The sequence below is a fragment of the Schistocerca americana genome, chromosome 8 (assembly GCF_021461395.2).
Source record: "Schistocerca americana isolate TAMUIC-IGC-003095 chromosome 8, iqSchAmer2.1, whole genome shotgun sequence".
Lineage (NCBI taxonomy): Eukaryota > Metazoa > Arthropoda > Insecta > Orthoptera > Acrididae > Schistocerca > Schistocerca americana.
The window spans coordinates 510,475,740-510,493,705 of NC_060126.1; the positions used below are offsets into that span (position 1 = coordinate 510,475,740).

At 43.8% G+C, this 17,966-nt stretch overlaps 1 protein-coding gene across 1 annotated transcript in view; it reads left to right on the forward strand.

Moving 5' to 3' along the window:
- Positions 1-17,282, forward strand: part of LOC124544925 (UDP-glycosyltransferase UGT5-like) — a 67,599-nt gene extending 50,317 nt beyond the window's left edge. The window contains exons 4-6 of the mRNA XM_047123669.1: positions 2,963-3,185; positions 7,928-8,147; positions 16,425-17,282. Of these exons, the coding sequence (XP_046979625.1) occupies positions 2,963-3,185; positions 7,928-8,147; positions 16,425-16,737 (756 nt within the window). The 3' untranslated portion in view covers positions 16,738-17,282. The remainder of the gene's footprint in view (positions 1-2,962; positions 3,186-7,927; positions 8,148-16,424) is intronic.
- The last annotated feature ends 684 nt before the right edge of the window (positions 17,283-17,966 follow it).

Sequence of the window (17,966 nt, forward strand, 5' to 3'; positions counted from 1 at the left end):
AATATTTTTTTATTGTGTTGTATACTAGTTTTCGATGTTTGTTCTGTTGACACGCTACACTAATAAAGTTTATCGTGAATTTGATCTACCAACTGACTAACTAACGACCCAGAAACGTAGACAGGAACAGATTAGCAAGCTTTGTGTGGTTCAAACGGACACACGAGAGCAAGGGGCTATGCTGGCTTACCATTGGCTCCTGTTACTACTCGCCAAAGCAGAGACATACCTTCTCAGCGAGTCAAAGATTACAATATACTAAGTAATCGATCACTTGCTACAGAATATCTTTGAAATATGCTCACAGTCCAGAAAACGCGGAAGAAAGGATAGTTTTGAAAGTTTACATTGAGACAAGCGACTTTTAGTGTGAAATAAAATAATAATTAATACAGTTCAGTCTGAGAACTCCAGGATGTCAGACAGATTACAGGTGCAGCTGTACATCCCTTAAAAGCATCAGCAACGAAGGAAAGTGTTAATATTCACAACGTTATCGGCCAAGACAAATCATTCATAAATTTCAGCACTGTTCCTCTGTCAAAATCTAAAACAAGCTGTGATAAAACGTATTGTGCCGATAATTGTAAATGAGCCATACTGCAATCAAAACACATTGCTGTGTCTAAGAGTTGCTCATTCGCTGTTGATCAGTGTCCTATGCCAGAATCTGGCAGACTATTTCCTCCATGAACCATGGTTTCGAAGCAGTTTGCCCATTCCTAAATGACTTCTCTGGTGTACATCAGGGCAATAACAAAGTAGTCCCACAAGGTTCAGTTTTGGGTCCACTCCTATTCCTTATATATGTGAATGACCTTCCAATTAACATTCGAGAAGAACAATTGGTATTTTTTGTGGGCGATACTAGTGTTATAATTAATACCATTAGGGAGAAAGCAAGAGAAGAGTTCGCAAAGAATTATTAAGCGGTTCACTGAAAGTGGGCTCTCATAAATTTTGATATACACACTACATTCATTTCTGTACAACAAATCGAGCCATACCAACCATTGATGTAGCACATGAACAGCAGTCAGTAAATAAGGTAGATGCTCTGTAGCTTTGGGTGTACATATTGACGAAAACTTGAATTGCAAGAAGCATATTACTAAGTTTTACAAACAGTCAAGTTCAGCTACTTTTGCTCTGTTTACAATCGCTGATCTTGGAGACAAATGTATCAACCGACATATTTTGCATGTTTCCTCTCAGTAATGCCGCACGGAATAATTTTTGGGCCAACTTACCACTTAGAAAGAAAGTATTGATTGCACAAAAGCTAGCAGTAAGAATAATGCGAGGCGTTCACCCACAGACGTCGTGTAGGTACCTTTTCACGGAGCTAGGTATTTTAACTGCGCCATCTTGTACCACACGATACATTCGCTAGTGTAAATGACTTAGTAGATAGTGTCGGAAGTTCCATGCGGCTTTTCGCGGATGATGCTGTAGTATACAGAGAAGTTGCAGCATTAGAAAATTGTAGCGAAATGCAGGAAGATCTGCAGCGGATAGGCACTTGGTGCAGGGAGTGGCAGCTGACCCTTAACATAGACAAATGTAATGTATTGCGAATACATAGAAAGAAGGATCCTTTATAGTATGATTATATGATAGCGGAACAAACACTGGTAGCAGTTACGTCTGTAAAATATCTGGGAGTATGCGTGCGGAACGATTTGAAGCGGAATGATCATATAAAATTAATTGTTGGTAAGGCGGGTACCAGGTTGAGATTCATTGGGAGAGTGCTTAGAAAATGTAGTCCATCAACAAAGGAGGTGGCTTACAAAACACTCGTTCGACCTATACTTGAGTATTGCTCATCGCTGTGGGATTCGTACCAGGTCGGGTTGACGGAAGAGATAGAGAAGATCCAAAGAAGAGCGGCGCGTTTCGTTACCGGGTTATTTGGTAACCGTGATAGCGTTACGGAGATGTTTAATAAACTCAAGTGTCAGACTCTGCAAGAGAGGCGCTCTGCATCGCGGTGTAACTTGCTCGCCAGGTTTCGAGAGGGTGCGTTTCTGGATGAGGTATCGAATATATTGCTTCCCCCTACTTATACCTCCCGAGGAGATCACGAATGTAAAATTAGAGAGATTAGAGCGCGCACGGAGGCTTTCAGACAGTCGTTCTTCCCGCGAACCATACGCGACTGGAACAGGAAAGGGAGGTAATGACAGTGGCACGTAAAGTGCCCTCCGCCACACACCGTTGGGTGGCTTGCGGAGTATCAATGTAGATGTAGATGTAGATGTAGAAATAACCAATGACAAATTGACAAGAACATTGATGTACATACTTAGAACAAGAGAGAGAAAGTGACCTTTAGTAGCCACTGTTGAAGCTGTCAGCGGTTCAGAAATGACTTCAATGTGCACCAACAAAATTTTTTAATTATTTGCTCAATAACGTAAAATGCGTTGCAGGTAGCGAAACAAGTTTTAAGTCTAATTTAAAATCATTTCTCCTGGACAACTCCTTCTATTCCACTGATGAATTTCTACTTAAAGACTGGTAGCCAGTAAAGAAAAAAAACCTTAGTAGTACTGAAAATAATGTGTTCATTAATGTTGACACTAATCATATATACATATCCTGTAAACTGACTCGTTTCACATCATTTCGATAAAAGAACTGTTCAAATGGTCTGTGGAACATGTAACTAACTAGGTAACAAGTACGGATCACTGATATGCGCCTATGTGCTTAGAACAGATACCTCCAAAACTACCTTATCGACTAGGCCATTGCCCTTTACACCAGGATGTCCTCTTACTAACCAGAGAGATGTATCATTTTCTTGGAGGTTCTGTACGATTTAGTACCTGTCAGCCTTGATAAAATCACCATTATTTTAAACCACTCTTCACTTGTGACTTCCAGATTAAGTAACAAAAGAGCAGCGCAAGGACTTTGAGAGAGTGTTTAAGACTTTTTTTTGGTGGGTTATCAGGACTTGCAGAAGTTTCTGGACGAGGCGACAGACGGCGTGATCTACTTCAGCATGGGGTCCAACGTGAAGAGCAAGCACTGGCCGGCCGAGAAGCGGCAGGCCTTCGTGGACGTCTTCTCCAGGCTCCGGCAGCGGGTGCTCTGGAAGTGGGAGGCCGACTCGCTGCCCGGACAGCCCCCCAACGTCAGGACGGGCAAGTGGCTGCCCCAGTCAGACATACTCGGTGAGTCACAGCGGCTCCGTCCGTAGCTGTAGCTGTAGACTCCTTTCAGTCTGCACGGGAGCTGTGTACGGTATCTCCTGCTACGTCTATCATGTTCATTCCTGTACCCTGAAGCACAGCATGGGTCCTCAGGAGACATCACTTAATAGAGTGCACAATCGCTCAGCTCCCTTGTAGATCGCTTTAGAGGTGCCACATGGCGGAGAAGTAGACTACTACGTTTCACACCCTTTTTCAATATTACCGAACATTCTGTGTGTGATTAAAATCGTATGATTTAACTGGCAACATTGAGAGGGTGTTTGTCGCCAGGTTAGCCGAGAGTGCTAATGCGCTGCTTCCTGAACTCGGGTAGGCGCGCCGGCTCCCGATCGAATCCGTCCGGCGGTTTAACGACGGAGGCTGGAGTGCCGGCCAGCCTGGATGTGGTTTTTAGGCGGTTTTCCACACACCCCTGGGTTAATACAAGGCTGGTCCCCACGTCCCACCTCAGTTACACGGCTCGTAGACATCTGAACACATTCACACTATTCCATGGATTACACTAGATGCAGACAGTTGGGGTGCACTAATTCCATCCCGGGCGGTACGGGGTGGCGGCAGGAAGGGCATCCGGCCACCCCTTAAATTAACCTTGCCAAATCCGATTAACCATGCCGACCCTGCGTCACTGCGGGAAGAAGGCACAAGCAAAAGAAATAAAGAAAGGAAAGAAAGAATTGAGGGGGTGTTTGTCAAACAGTATGTGTGTATGTTCCACATCTCCTCCTAAACCTCTGGACCGATTTCAATCATACTTGGTACACATATCACTTACTGTTTGGAGAGAACTGCTGTGGGGGGGGGGGGGGGGGGAGGGGGGATGAAACACGTACTTATCAAGGGGCAGGTAGCGGGCCGGAAAACTAGTGCAGCTCAAGGCGCGAGGATTCGCAGGCTTAATTCATCCAGAATTTAAGAATCAGAGTACTTAGTGACTTGCAACTAACTTAAAACATAATTTCAAACCTGTAAGAGAACTTTCCTCGGTGCTAACCCCAGAAAATAATGAAACAAGAAAACTTATCGCTTATACGTTTTCGCTGCTCATGTAGTGAAACTGTCGCATTGGCCATGACGTTTTAATTTATTATTGCTTTATTATTAACTGTATTCATCACACATTTTCCATACAGTATTCGCATTACCACTGAATGCAACTGGAAAATTACAGCGCTGTAAGACACATACTTCAGGGGATATGACGTCATAAACACTGAGATGCGTGAAAAAATGCCGCATTATGCATGACGTTTTAATTCCTCGCGTCTTTGCTACTAATTTTATTCGTAATACATTTCGTAGACTGTTTTCAAATACTTGACTCAATGTACCTGCAAAATTATACCACTATACGGCGTATTCTCCAGGAGATATGACGTCATGGAGATAGAGCTGCGTGAAAATGGAACTGCAGGACCTAATTCGCTAGAGATACATGTGAATACCTGCACAAATCTGTGTGGAATATGTTACTTATATGTGGGATATACGTGGCACTTGCGTAAATGTTCGTACTCTGGCAAAGCAATGGTAGAAACATCCTCCTAAACCCCTGGAAGAGTTTCAACCAAACTTGGTAGCTACACATATTAGCATCTTGAAACAAGTACTTTTGGGTTAAGAACCATCAGCCTCCTATTAATGCGGAGGCGATAAGGTGGGGCAGAAGGGCGGATGAAGATGTGGTCAGAGTGGCAGAAGGAGGATATGGACGCAGGTATTAGTGAAGAGGAGATGGATACAATGAAGGGGAGGGAGAAATGGATACAAACAGGAAACAGGAGGAGATGGACAGAGGAAGAAAAGAGGAGAAGATGGACAGAGAGAGATGCGATGAGGAGATCGACTGGGAGAGGCAGATGAGGAGATGGACGGAGAGATGGGGAGAATGGAGTAAACGGAGAAAGGAAAGAGGAAATGGACACACAGGTGGAGAGATACCGCGTGGCTCCCTCGTCGGAGGTTCGAGTCCTCCCTAGGGCATGGGTGTGTATGTTGTCCTTAGCGTAAGTTAGTTTAAGTTAAATTAAGTAGTGCGTAAGGTTAGGGACCGATGACCTCAGCAGTTGGTCACATAAGACCTTACCACAAATTTCCAAAATAAAGGTAGTGGGGAAGTGATGTGGACAGAGATGGTAGAACCAGATGGACAGAGAGAGGGGGAGTAGCAGATGGACTGAGAGAGGGGGAGTAGCAGATGGACAGAGAGAGGGAGGAGTAGCAGAGCAATAGAGAGAGAGAGGGGGGGGGGGCTATCAGATGGACAGAGAGAGATGATGGAGAGGGTGGACAGAGAGCAGGCGGAGGAGACGAACAAAGAGAAGTGGAATCAGAAGATCGGCTAATGTAATAAATACATACCAAGGCAACGCCAGGTACTCAGCTGGTGCTGAAATAAAGCTCGTGGTTCATGTCCGCAGTAACCTGAAAGAGTGAGCCAAATTCGCGTTACGATAAACACCTGCGACACATGACAGAGCCTCCTCTGGCCTGTACCACAGCCTCCACAGAGTGCCCCATTGGGCCAGTGAGCAGGTCAGAGCTCGCATCGTTTGAAAAGAAGAGAAATCGCGACCCGTCGGTCCCCACTACGCGCTTCCATTCAGACAGCATCCAGTTTCTGTGTTGTTAGGCCTACCGAAGACTACAGTCTCAGATATCACAGCCAGCAACAGCCTTTTGTGAGGTACTCGATGCCAAATGTACACCGCATATAGTTCCCTTTACAAAGAAGGCTCAGAAACCGGTTGAGACGGACGCACATTCAATGGCAGAAACAGTTCCTGTCGTGTCTGAAAGCGATTTTCACTGACACCGAACGTCAGTCATCTCCGATCGCTGTCGCTTACGATCATCTTATACTTACCGTTCTTACGCTTCTTACATGGTTGCCAGCCTGAAATTTAGTTGCACTTTCATTTTTGTCTACAACATTTTTACGTTCTAAAATCGCAAATTTATCTTTGCGATATAAATTCCTCGGATTATCTGTAAGGGGCACGACTGAAGCGCATTTGTATCTTTGGTGGGACAGCTCGGGTCTTCACCCAATGGGAAACGCTTCTGATTTCTGACCGTGGAGCACAGTGGTTTCTAGCGGGCACCCGGCATTCTGTTTCCTGCTTTCAGCCAGTTTAGCTTCTGATTTGGTCGGGTGTGTGATCTGAAGACAGTGTGACATGATTCAGAGCCCTGTTGTATTGGAATTTTTGGTCAGATCTTTACAATTACTTGCCGTCATGGTTAATAGGTAATAAATAGTCGTATGATCGAAAAATCCGCAGCCGGCCGCGGTGGCCGAGCGGTTCTATGCACTTCAGTCCGGAACCGCGCGACTGCTACGATCGCAGGTTCGAATCCCGCCTCGGGCATGGATGTGTGTCATGTCCTTAGGTTAGCTATGTTTAGGTAGTTCTAAGTTCTAGGGGAGTGATGACCTCAGATGTTAAGTCCCATAGTGCTCACAGCCATATATATGAAAAATCAAATGGTTCGAATGGCTCTGAGTGCTATGGGAGTTAACATCTGAGGTCATCAGTCCCTTAGAACTTAGAACTACTTAAGCCTAACTAACCTAACGACAGCACACACATCCATGCCCGAGGCAGGATTCGAACCTGCGACCGGAGCAATCGCGCGGTTCCGGACTGAAGCGTCTAGAACCTCTCGGTCACGAGCGTCGGCTATGAAAAATCCGCACAGTTATTTTTGCATCATTCCGCGCACAGGACTTGCACTCTACGACAAAGGAAGGTGAACCACGAAGAAATTATCCGGATGTCCAAACAAGAAATGTTTACAACTTCAGAGCAACTGGATGATTTATTCAAGAGAGAGAACTTGACAAATTGAGAAAATCAATAACGCGGTGGTCACCATCTGGCCCTTACAGAAGCTGTCATTCGGCTTCATATCGATTGACAGGGTTCTTGGATGTCCTCCTGACGGATGTCATGTCAAATTCTGCCTAATCTTACTAAAATGTAAGCCCCGTAGCTTAGGGCAACAAAACTGCGCACAGAATACCGTCCATGTGCTGCTGTGCTGTCAGGGTCCCGCAGATGACAACCAAAGGGGTCCTGCGATGAAACGAAACGGCATCCCAGACCATCACTGCTGACAATTATGTTGGACGGAACCAAATAATGAAGATTAGTGTTTGAAGCTCCGTCGACTTTGAGGTCATTGGAGACGCAGCACGAGCTAGGAGTGATACAAGGACGAGAAACGAAATCGGTCGAGCCCTTTCACAGAAACCATTCCGGAATTTTCCTGGATCGATTTAGGGAAATCGTGGAACGTCTGAATCGAGAGTGCCAAACGTGGATTCCATCTCGGTTGGCAGGTCAGGTTGGTATCCCACATTTCTCTGGGGCATCTCCAGACACATCTCTGGGATGGAATCTCATTGACTGGAGTAGAATTCTCTCCAGCGATGAGCCCCACTTCGAAGTGAGCTCTGATGACCAGCAACGAGGTGCCAGGAGACGCACTCGTGCTGTACGAACCTGACCGTCATCCGCCATACGGCCTGAGAAGAAGGACTGGTGGTCTGGGATGCCACTTCTTTTTATAGCAGCACAGTGATACGAAGACGATATTATACGCTGCATTTTGTTGCCCTTCATGCCACGAAATCCTAGACTTATCCTCCAACAAGGTAGTGGCAGTACACGAGAGGGCCACGCTGTGTGTTGCAGCCCACAAGAACGTGCGCGCCTTCATCTCGCACGGCGGCCTGCTGAGCACGCAGGAGGCGATAGGGCGCGGCGTGCCCGTGGTGGCGCTGCCCGTGTTCGCCGAACAGGAGCTGAACGCCATGCAGGCCGTCCAGCAGGGCTTCGCCGTGCTGCTGCAGCTGCGCAACATCACCGCCGAGTCGGTCCAGTGGGCGCTCGACCAGGTGCTCAGCGAGCCCAGGTAGCCAGCCGGCCCACAAATACACCGCGATTTATCACATCACACTGTACGGTTCCAGGGACCTTCCCAAGTCTCACACATGTGACGTATACAGGGTGTTACAAAAAGGTACGGCCAAACTTTAGGGAAACATTCCTCACACACAAAGAAAGAATATATGTTATGTCGACATGTGTCCGGAAACGCTTACTTTCCATGTTAGAGCTCATTTTATTACTTCTCTTCAAATCACATTAATCACGGAATGGAAACACACAGCAACAGAACGTACCAGCGTGACTTCAAACACTTTGTTACAGGAACTGTTCAAAATGTCCTCCGTTAGCGAGGATACATGCATCCACCCTCCGTCGCATGGAATCCCTGATGCGCTGATGCAGCCCTGGAGAATGGCTTATTGTATCACAGCCGTCCACAATACGAGCATGAAGAGTCTCTACATTTGCTACCGGGGTTGCGTAGACAATAGCTTTCAAATGCCCCCATAAATGAAAGTCAAGAGGGTTGAGGTCAGGAGAGCGTGGAGGCCATGGAATTGGTCCGCCTCTACCAATCCATCGGTCACCGAATCTGTTGTTAAGAAGCGTACGAACACTTCGACTGAAATGTGCAGGAGCTCCATCGTGCATGAACCACATGTTGTGTCGTACTTGTAAAGGCACATGTTCTAGCAGCACAGGTAGAGTATCCCGTATGAAATCATGATTACGTGCTCCATTCAGCGTAGGTGGAAGAACATGGGACGCAATCGAGACATCACCAACAATACCTGCCCAAACGTTCACAGAAAATCTGTGTTGATGACGTGATTGCACAATTGCGTGCGGATTCTCCTCAGCCCACACATGTCGATTGTGAAAATTTACAATTTGATCACGTTGGAATGAAGCCTCATCCGTAAAGAGAACATTTGCACTGAAATGAGGATTGACACACTGTTGGATGTACCATTCGCAGAAGTGTACCCGTGGGGGCCAATCAGCTGCTGATAGTGCCTGCACACGCTGTACACGGTACGGAAACAACTGGTTCTCCCGTAGCACTCTCCATACAGTGACGTGGTCAACGTTACCTTGTACAGCAGCAACTTCTCTGACGCTGACATTAGGGTTATTGTCGACTGCACGAAGAACTGCCTCGTCCATTGCAGGTGTCCTCGTCGTTTTAAGTCTTCCCCAGTCGCGAGTGGCTTTGGGGTTACCTGAAGTCGCAACTGTATCGTGATCGACCGACATCTCTAGGGATGCTGAGAGACAACATGCGACGCCATTGCCTCACCATAACTCCGGACATGCTTTACAGTGCTGTTCACAACATTATTCCTCGACTACAGCTATTGTTGAGGAATGATGGTGGACATATTGAACATTTCCTGTAAAGAACATCATCTTTCCATTGTCTTACTTTGTTATGCTAATTATTGCTGTTCTGATCACATGAAGCGCCATCTGTCGGACATTTTTTGAACGTTGGTATTTTTTTGGTTCTAATGAAACCCCATGTCATTCCAAGCATGTGTGTCAATTTGTACCTCTCTATCTACATTATTCCGTGATTTATTCAGTTTTCAAATTTATACTGACTTTTTGATCACCCGGTACCTACTTTTCACTTTTCTTTACACAATCAGGCCAACAGCAACGCATGCAGCCACAGTTAATCTGCTTCTGGCTTCTGCAGTCTTTTTCCAGTTCTCCAACACTCCAGTTGCAGCAAGTCTTCTTTTACTCAGTCAGTCTATCTCTTCCTAGATATTCTCAATTGTCTGATGCCTGATGAGATACATTCCGCTCTAATTTTGGACTACCATGTTTCTTCCACACTGCGTGACCTGCCCAATGCAGCCTTCTGCTTTTCATCACTCGGACGACGTTAGGCCGCTTGTACATCTACATTTACATACATACTCCGCAAGCCACGATAAGGTGCGTGGCGGAGGGTACCATCTACCACTGCCGGTCGTTACCTTCTCCGTTCCACTAGCAAATAGAGCGAAGGGCAACACTGCTGTCTATATGCCTGTCTAATCTCTCTAACCTTACCTCCTGGTCCTCACGCGAAATTTTTGTTGGCGACAGTATTATCATTCTACAGACTGCTTCAAATGCCGGTTCCATAAATTTAATCGATAGTACTTCGCGAAAAGAACGTCGCTTTCCCTCCACGGATTCCTATTTGAGTTGCTAAAGAATCTCCGTAAGACTTGTGCGTGGTTCGAACCTGCCAGTAACAAATCTTGCAGCCTACCTCTGAATTGTTTCGATGTCTTTCTTTCATCCAGCCTGCTACAGGTCGCAAACACTCGTACAGTACCCGACAATGGATCGCACTATTGCGCTGTATGCGGTCTCCTTAAGAGATGAACCACACTTGCCCAAAATTGTCCCAATAAACCGAAGTCGACCATTCGCCTTTCCTACTACAACCCCTTACGTGCTCATTCCATTTCATATTCCATATTGCTCTGCAACGTTACGCCTAGGTGTTTAATCGATGTGCCTGTGTCAAGCAGCACACAACTAATACTGTAGTCGAACATTATCGGTTTCTTTTTCCTACTCATCCGCTTACCTTACATTTTTCTACATTGAGACCTAGCTGCTATTCATCAAAACCAACCAGAAATTTTGTCTAACGCATCTTCTATCCTCCTACTGTTATTCAACGACGTCACTCTCCCGTACATCACACATCATCAGCAAACAGCTGCAGACGGCTGCTCACCCTGTCCGCCAGATCCTTTAGGTGCCATCGTCGTGTCATTTGCTTCAAACCTGATATTACTGAAACTGCTCCCATTTGTGTGTGTATTCCCATAAGACGACTTGCAATATCCTCTTCCTAAACTTTCTTTTCAAGTAAGTCCACTCTGTCCTGTATTGAAGAAGCGTTCTATATTACTCCTTCGGTCTCTTCTCTACTGTGTCGCTCATGCTCTTGAATAACCTGACCACAATAAATTTTAACTTCATCCTTGCCTTGCCTACATTCATTAACTTGATTTTGAACAATTTTTTCCCAAGTCTTGCTTCTACTTGTTCACTTTCAGTTCTCCTTCAATTTGTTTGTCCTCTGTCCCCCGCCGCTGTGGCCGAGCGGTTCTGGGAGCTTCAGTACGGAACCGGGCTGCTGCTACAGTCGCCGGCTCGAATCCTGCCTCGGGCATGGATGTGTGTGACGTCTTTAGGTTAGTTAGGTTTAAGTAGTTCTAATTCCAGGGGGCTGATGACGTCAGATGTTAGGTCCCATAGTGCTCAGAGCCATTTCAACCATTTTATCCTCCGTCTCCTCTTAAATTATTTCATTTTTAAAAGATGTTACCTCCTTTTTACTACCTCGCTATTCTTGAAGCTCGTCTTCAACCTCTGACTTTTTGTCTAATTTAAACTTCTCTCGTAGCTTTTTGAGCTCTGCCAATTGCTCACTTACTTCTTTGATTTATCTTTGCCCTCCAATCTGTAACCGCCCTGATAAATTTGCTAGATTCTTAGTCAGCCCGTGTCGTGATTTTGAAATGAGAGTTAGTATGATTGTCGCGTAATAAATATTTCGCGTGAAGCGCCGCTGCCACACAGGCAAAGGTCAGTTGTGGAAACTAAGCCACTGAATATTAACAGTAATGTTATGAAGGAATACACTAAATAAAGCCGGCCGAAGTGGCCGTGCGGTTAAAGGCGCTGCAGCCTGGAACAGCAAGACCGCTACGGTCGCAGGTTCGAATCCTGCCTCGGGCATGGATGTTTGTGATGTCCTTAGGTTAGTTAGGTTTAACTAGTTCTAAGTTCTAGGGGACTAATGACCTCAGCAGTTGAGTCCCATAGTGCTCAGAGCCATTTGAACCATTTTTTGAACACTAAATAAGAGAGCACGTACATTCGCCAGTGAGTGGTTCAAAATAAGAATTAATACTGTTAGGGAAATCGGTCATAAGTATAGTTACGTCGGTACACACTCAAACATATGCGATCGTACGATCGGGGTAGAGGCACGTACGTTCTAAGTGCTATTATTCCCCGTGGCCTGGGTAAAAAGAGTTATGGTTAAAATGCATTTATTCACCTAAGAAGGAAAAGAATCAGACTTCGTAATTAAACGAAAAGAAAGATCGCAGGTTCTGAGCGTCGCGGCAAATGTGACCTAAATATTGGAACTGACATCGGCGGCCACGAAGGGAAGGGGATGAACACATTCACGCACCTCTATTGTTGAGCTGCGCCGCCATGAAAATCGTCGCCTCCATCTAAATTCTCCACACAAAATTAAAATAATAATAATTCCCAGAGTTACAGGATCTGGGATCCATGGTATCGTAAACAACAAAAATCACTGTGTTTATAAATAGCTTTCATTGTATAACACAATTTCACTTTAAAATTACACAACACTTCTTATCACCAGGACATGAGAACAACGGAAGGTAACTACTACTAAAATCAATAAACGAAGAGCGCAAATCTTCTTTTGTCCGTCAGTGTTAAATAGTTTTCTAATTAATCCTTGGCATGAGCGTCGAATTATTATCTATACATTTATCAATAAAAAATTTATTAAGTTCCTTTATAAACCCTCGCTTCACTTCCTCAGTTACTTCACTTACGACCTGCCTGTACAAATTTTGCATCGTATAGTTCATACACTTCTACTTAAGATAGTTCCTATTGGTTTCTGATGCCATTTCTCTTTCTTTCCTGCTGGTTTCCTTCCACTCCCTGCTGATTTATCCCCTACTACTTGAAAAAGTGTATCTCGTCTATTCTTCTCTGTTGGTCATGTTGAATAGTCACTGTCAAACATAAGAAAAGTGTCTCTGTCACTAACTAAGTAACACTTAACTTCTGCTCTCCAATTACAGGGAAAGATCACTCAAGTATAAAATTCTCAAGTTTTGCAATGTACTTCGCCATGTATAGCGATGGCAGGATCCAACCTTAATTAATCTTCCTATTAGTATTGATCGTGTTCATGCAAAAAAGGAATACCTAATAAAATATTTCAAATAAATGAATAATTTTAAAGAGTGGCGAAGCAACCTGAATGATCGCTAATGAGTCGAATAGTATTTAATGCTGAAATAACTGAAAAATATATTAATCTTTACTCTTTCTCAAATTTATTTAATAAAAGTCTCACAAGTATTAGAATAATCAACATAAACCAACAAGCTTCCTCAGTGGCTCTGGAAGGCTACAGTATGATAAGTTCTTAAATGTAAGCCGGCCGCGGTGGCCGAGCGGTTCTAAGCGCTTCAGTCCGGAACCACGCGACTGCTACGGTCGCAGGTTCGAATCCTGCCCCGGGCATGGATGTTTGTGATGTCCTTAGGTTAGTTAGGTTTAACTAGTTCTAAGTTCTAGGGGACTAATGACCTCAGCAGTTGAGTCGCATAGTGCTCAGAGACATTTGAACCATCTTAAATGTAAACAAAGTTTGTTCATCGCAAAACTATCCAGTCTACATGTTCTACCAATGGAAATTCTAGCTATTCTGCTGTGATTGGTCGAAGCTGCTGTACGACGGGTATATTTCGCAAACATTTGAGGTGAAATATTGCATGATACATCGCAAGAGATACATAAACATACAAAAGAAAAAGAAAAACACATAAGCGCAACTAATGTCAATGTATATATAACAAGGTAAAATAGACTAAAATAATACAAAGACAACCGTTCAAGAGCAAAGCAAAGGCATCTGTTAGACCGTACCTGTCTGTCTTCTGTGGCTTTCGCGAGAGCCTCGCTATGACTAAGTGCGACTTCAGTGGCTCTCTCTGTTTCTAATCGTCTGGCAGCGAATTATTGCACTGTAAATACACCACATGGATCCTGACAGGCAAATCATAGCTGGTCGTCACTGTAGCTTTGTGGACAACCCGTAGGCTTTGTACGTAAACAGGAAGTGGTTCAATTCCGTGTTAAGTTGTAACAGACTTTTGTCCTTCGTTGCCATAAGAGACGCGTACAGTGTGGGGAATATGCCTGTAGTATGGTGCACTATTGTTAATTTTCCACGGCAGAAATTATGGTTTTTAGACTGCAGATCGTTGAGAGTCACGTTTGGTGGCGAGTATGACAAAATTCGCTGCGACATTTGCTGTTCGCCCACCTATAAGGAATGACTATGAATTTTGCAAATAATAATAATAATAATAATGTGCTCTGCAAACTATATTAATGATGAATTAATTCCAACAAAGTCTACAGGAAGAACGAAGATTTATATTGACTCTTATACAGTCTACACATCAGTAGCACGAAGTGAGGACTTCTTATCGTTATGTGATTGAATTCTGGCAAAGGTACACTCAACGATTTGGAAGTGCTTTAACATACTGATCGCGGACCACTCATAACTAATCTTGTTTAAGAAGTCAGTTCACTAGGTTTAACTTTGAAACATGGAATAAATAACTGAAACGTATATCGTTTAGTATCGTTCAGGTAGTCTCTGCCTGGACTCCGTCTTGACAATTTGTCAGGTAATAGTTGTCATAAAAGCATTCAAAATACAAATCTTTTGGACCATGCATATCGGGTGAAAGACAATTTGGCGCTTGCTTCCTTTAAGAGTGGCCCGAAATGAAACTTGCATTATTGGCATGAGAACATTCCTGTGCGTAATTAGTTAGTAAAAAGATGGTTCAAATGGCTCTGAGCACTATGGGACTTAACAAAAAAATGGTTCAAATGGCTCTGAGCACTATGGGACTTAACATCTGTGGTCATCAGTCCCCTAGAACGTAGAACTACTTAAACCTAATTAACCTAAGGACATCACACACATCCATGCCCGAGGCGGGCCACCCGCCACGCTGGACGAGCTTGAATCGGCGATCTTTGTGGCATGTGAATCCATTTCGGTTGAGACACTGCGAAATGTGACGGCGAATTTCATTCTTCGTTTGCACCACCTCTGTAGTGCCAATGGTGAACATTTTGAAAACATTGTGATGTGATTGCTTACAAAGATTGTTTTCGTACGATTATTTCACTTATGTATGCTGATATGAGCTGTACAGCGTACAGCGCCATCTGTTAGGAGCTTCTGTAACTATTATTTCAAACTGCTGTATAAACTTCTTACAGCTTTCACAATAAACATACCGTTTACTGCATTCCTCTATCGATCTTTGTTTTAGAGATATTTAATTTTGAATTCAGGGAGCCCTTTTCTGGACATCCTGTATTAAGTGCTAAAGAAACCACATGTAGAGCCCTTTTGGGGTCCGAGAAACTCTTACTATGAACCGCGAACTGTTCGTTCAGTTAACTTCGTGTATTCTATAGATTACACACATTGACGGAGTAAAACAAAAACTATTTGATGTAACATATAGAAGAACAATAAAAAGCGAAGCTATCGAGGACGAAATGCAAGAAATTTAAGAGAATCTACATCCAAGGGAAGAATGAAAATAAAAAGAGGACAATTGCGACGGTGATGATGGTGATTGATGTAGACACTGACGATACTTGTACGTAAGTAACAGATGCTTTTCCGACCTGTAGCATTTTCCCAAGGATCCCATTTGCAGTATTCTGTGACGGCTCCTTTTGCAAAATGGAAGCTATTTACATCAGATAATTGTTTTGCTGCTACAGAATGGTACGCAAAATCGTTTGAATAACTCGAGAGTTGTACTATAGGACATGAATAATGTGATTACTAGAACCACTAACCGCATTTGCAGAAGTCAGATTTAATACAGTACTGGTGATGTATCATCGTAATAAGATTTTACATCAGAATAAGTACAAAAACGAATTATTTGAACTGCTCGTACACTGTAATTCATACACAGTTAAATATTTTCTTCTAGCTGAAACACGCAGCATTTTATTGAGTTACGTGCAATAGTGCCTCGCTTCCTTCCTCTATCCTATCAGTCGATCGACGAAGTATTATTTAGAAATTTTTTTTTACTGTTTAATTTATGAAGTTTCCGGAACTTTCGGGAAAACTGTAGCATCTGTCTGGTAGGTTACAATTTGTCAGTCGCACAGTCGTCCAACTTTGGTCTCCTTTTTGTGTTTCGTCACTTTTGAAGTATGACATGCCGTGTCAGACTTCATTACAAAATTTCGCGATTTCCTATCTCTCTGGAAAAGCCCTTGAAGAAAATTAGCTGCTCTAACAACATTTGGAATTTGGAGCAGCTAATCACACTGAAATCCATATCGCGGTGTAACGTTCTAGAGAAAGGAATCGTGCTGTTGTTTAATTTTTACAAGGTACATGTGGAAATGACGTGAACGTAATTTTGGTTGAAATCCGCAGGTACCGCGAGAGCGCCCAGCGGCTGTCTAGGATCTTCAACGATCGCCCGATGAAGCCGCTGGACGAGGCTGTCTACTGGACAGAGTACGTGATCAGGCACCAGGGGGCACCACACCTCAGGTCCGCGGCGCTGGACCTCGCCTGGTACCAGTACTTCCTGCTAGATGTCGTCGCCGTGCTGGTAGCCGCGGCCGCGGTGCTGCTCCTAGCGGCGGGGATCGCAATCAGGGCCGTGTTGCGGCTGTTCGCCGGCAAGAAGGCAGCGGCGCCTCAAACCGCGAGGAAATCAAAGAAGACGCACAAGAAGGATTGAGCTTACTTAGTTTACAGTGTTTTTACATCTGACATCAGCTCTGTGAAAATTTCAAGCTGAGAAATGCTCATTATTCATACTCATGTCCGCGTAAAATAAATCGCCCATCTTCTGCTTTCTTCATACGGTGATGAAATGTTGCATTAGACCTTACAAACGCTTCTCAAGTACACTGGCGAACTAATCGCAATACAGGTAACAGAACTACTTCAGAGAGTAGTGTGTCAGACGCACTGTGACGTCTTTCAGCTGCGAATAACTTTAACATATTGGTCGAGAAAACCTCCGTAAATGACGATAGTACAGTGGAATCTCGATTAACTGTCATCTTCGGGACCGTGGTCGTGACGGTTGAGCGAATAGACGGATAACAGAAACACTATATTCCTCCAAAACATAACCTCAATCAATTATTTTATGTATAGACACATATCACTCTCACAGTAATACAATAATATTTCGGAGCGAAAACAAATTAAACACGATTGTAATAACAAGTAAAACTATTTATTACATGATAAAAACATCCGTACATTAGGTATAAAAGTACCAAAATGAGTAATGTACTGACTGTACTGTACATAAACTTACAGGTGAAATACTTTATCTAGCTTGAAAATAGTCAGTCAATTTCTTCTGCCTTTTTGATGTTCGAGCTTTCACCGCGGCAATATTTCGTATTTTTCGGAGCAGTAGTGCCTGCATTGCATTAGCCTCTTCTTGACTTTCAAATCATTCTATACACTTGGACAGCATTTTTTCGGCCTCTGAATGGCTAACAGTTTGTTTTTCTTCATGGTTTGAACAATCGTCTTCATCAGCCCCTTCTTCTTCTTCTTCTTCTTCTTCTTTGGTGGCACTTACGCTGGGAACAATTTCGTCATCACTCAAAATTTGAAAACCCCCGTCCACTCTGTCACACTCTAACCACTGTGACACTTCTTCTGACGTCAAATTTGTGCTGATTTGTAAATTATTGCACAAATGGACCATCTCATCAAGTGTCACACACTCAATGTAAACAACACGTTTACGTTTTTCAGACATTTTATCAAGTCTTTGTATCACACACACCTACACTAAATACGGTAGTGTAAAATATTATTCAACAAAGCTTATTCAGGTGGAAAACACGTAACACGGCACAGCCCGCTAGGTACACTGTGACAATTACAGTCTTCTCGCAACAACTGGAAACCGATCCAGTGGTGATTGTTGACTCACAAGTG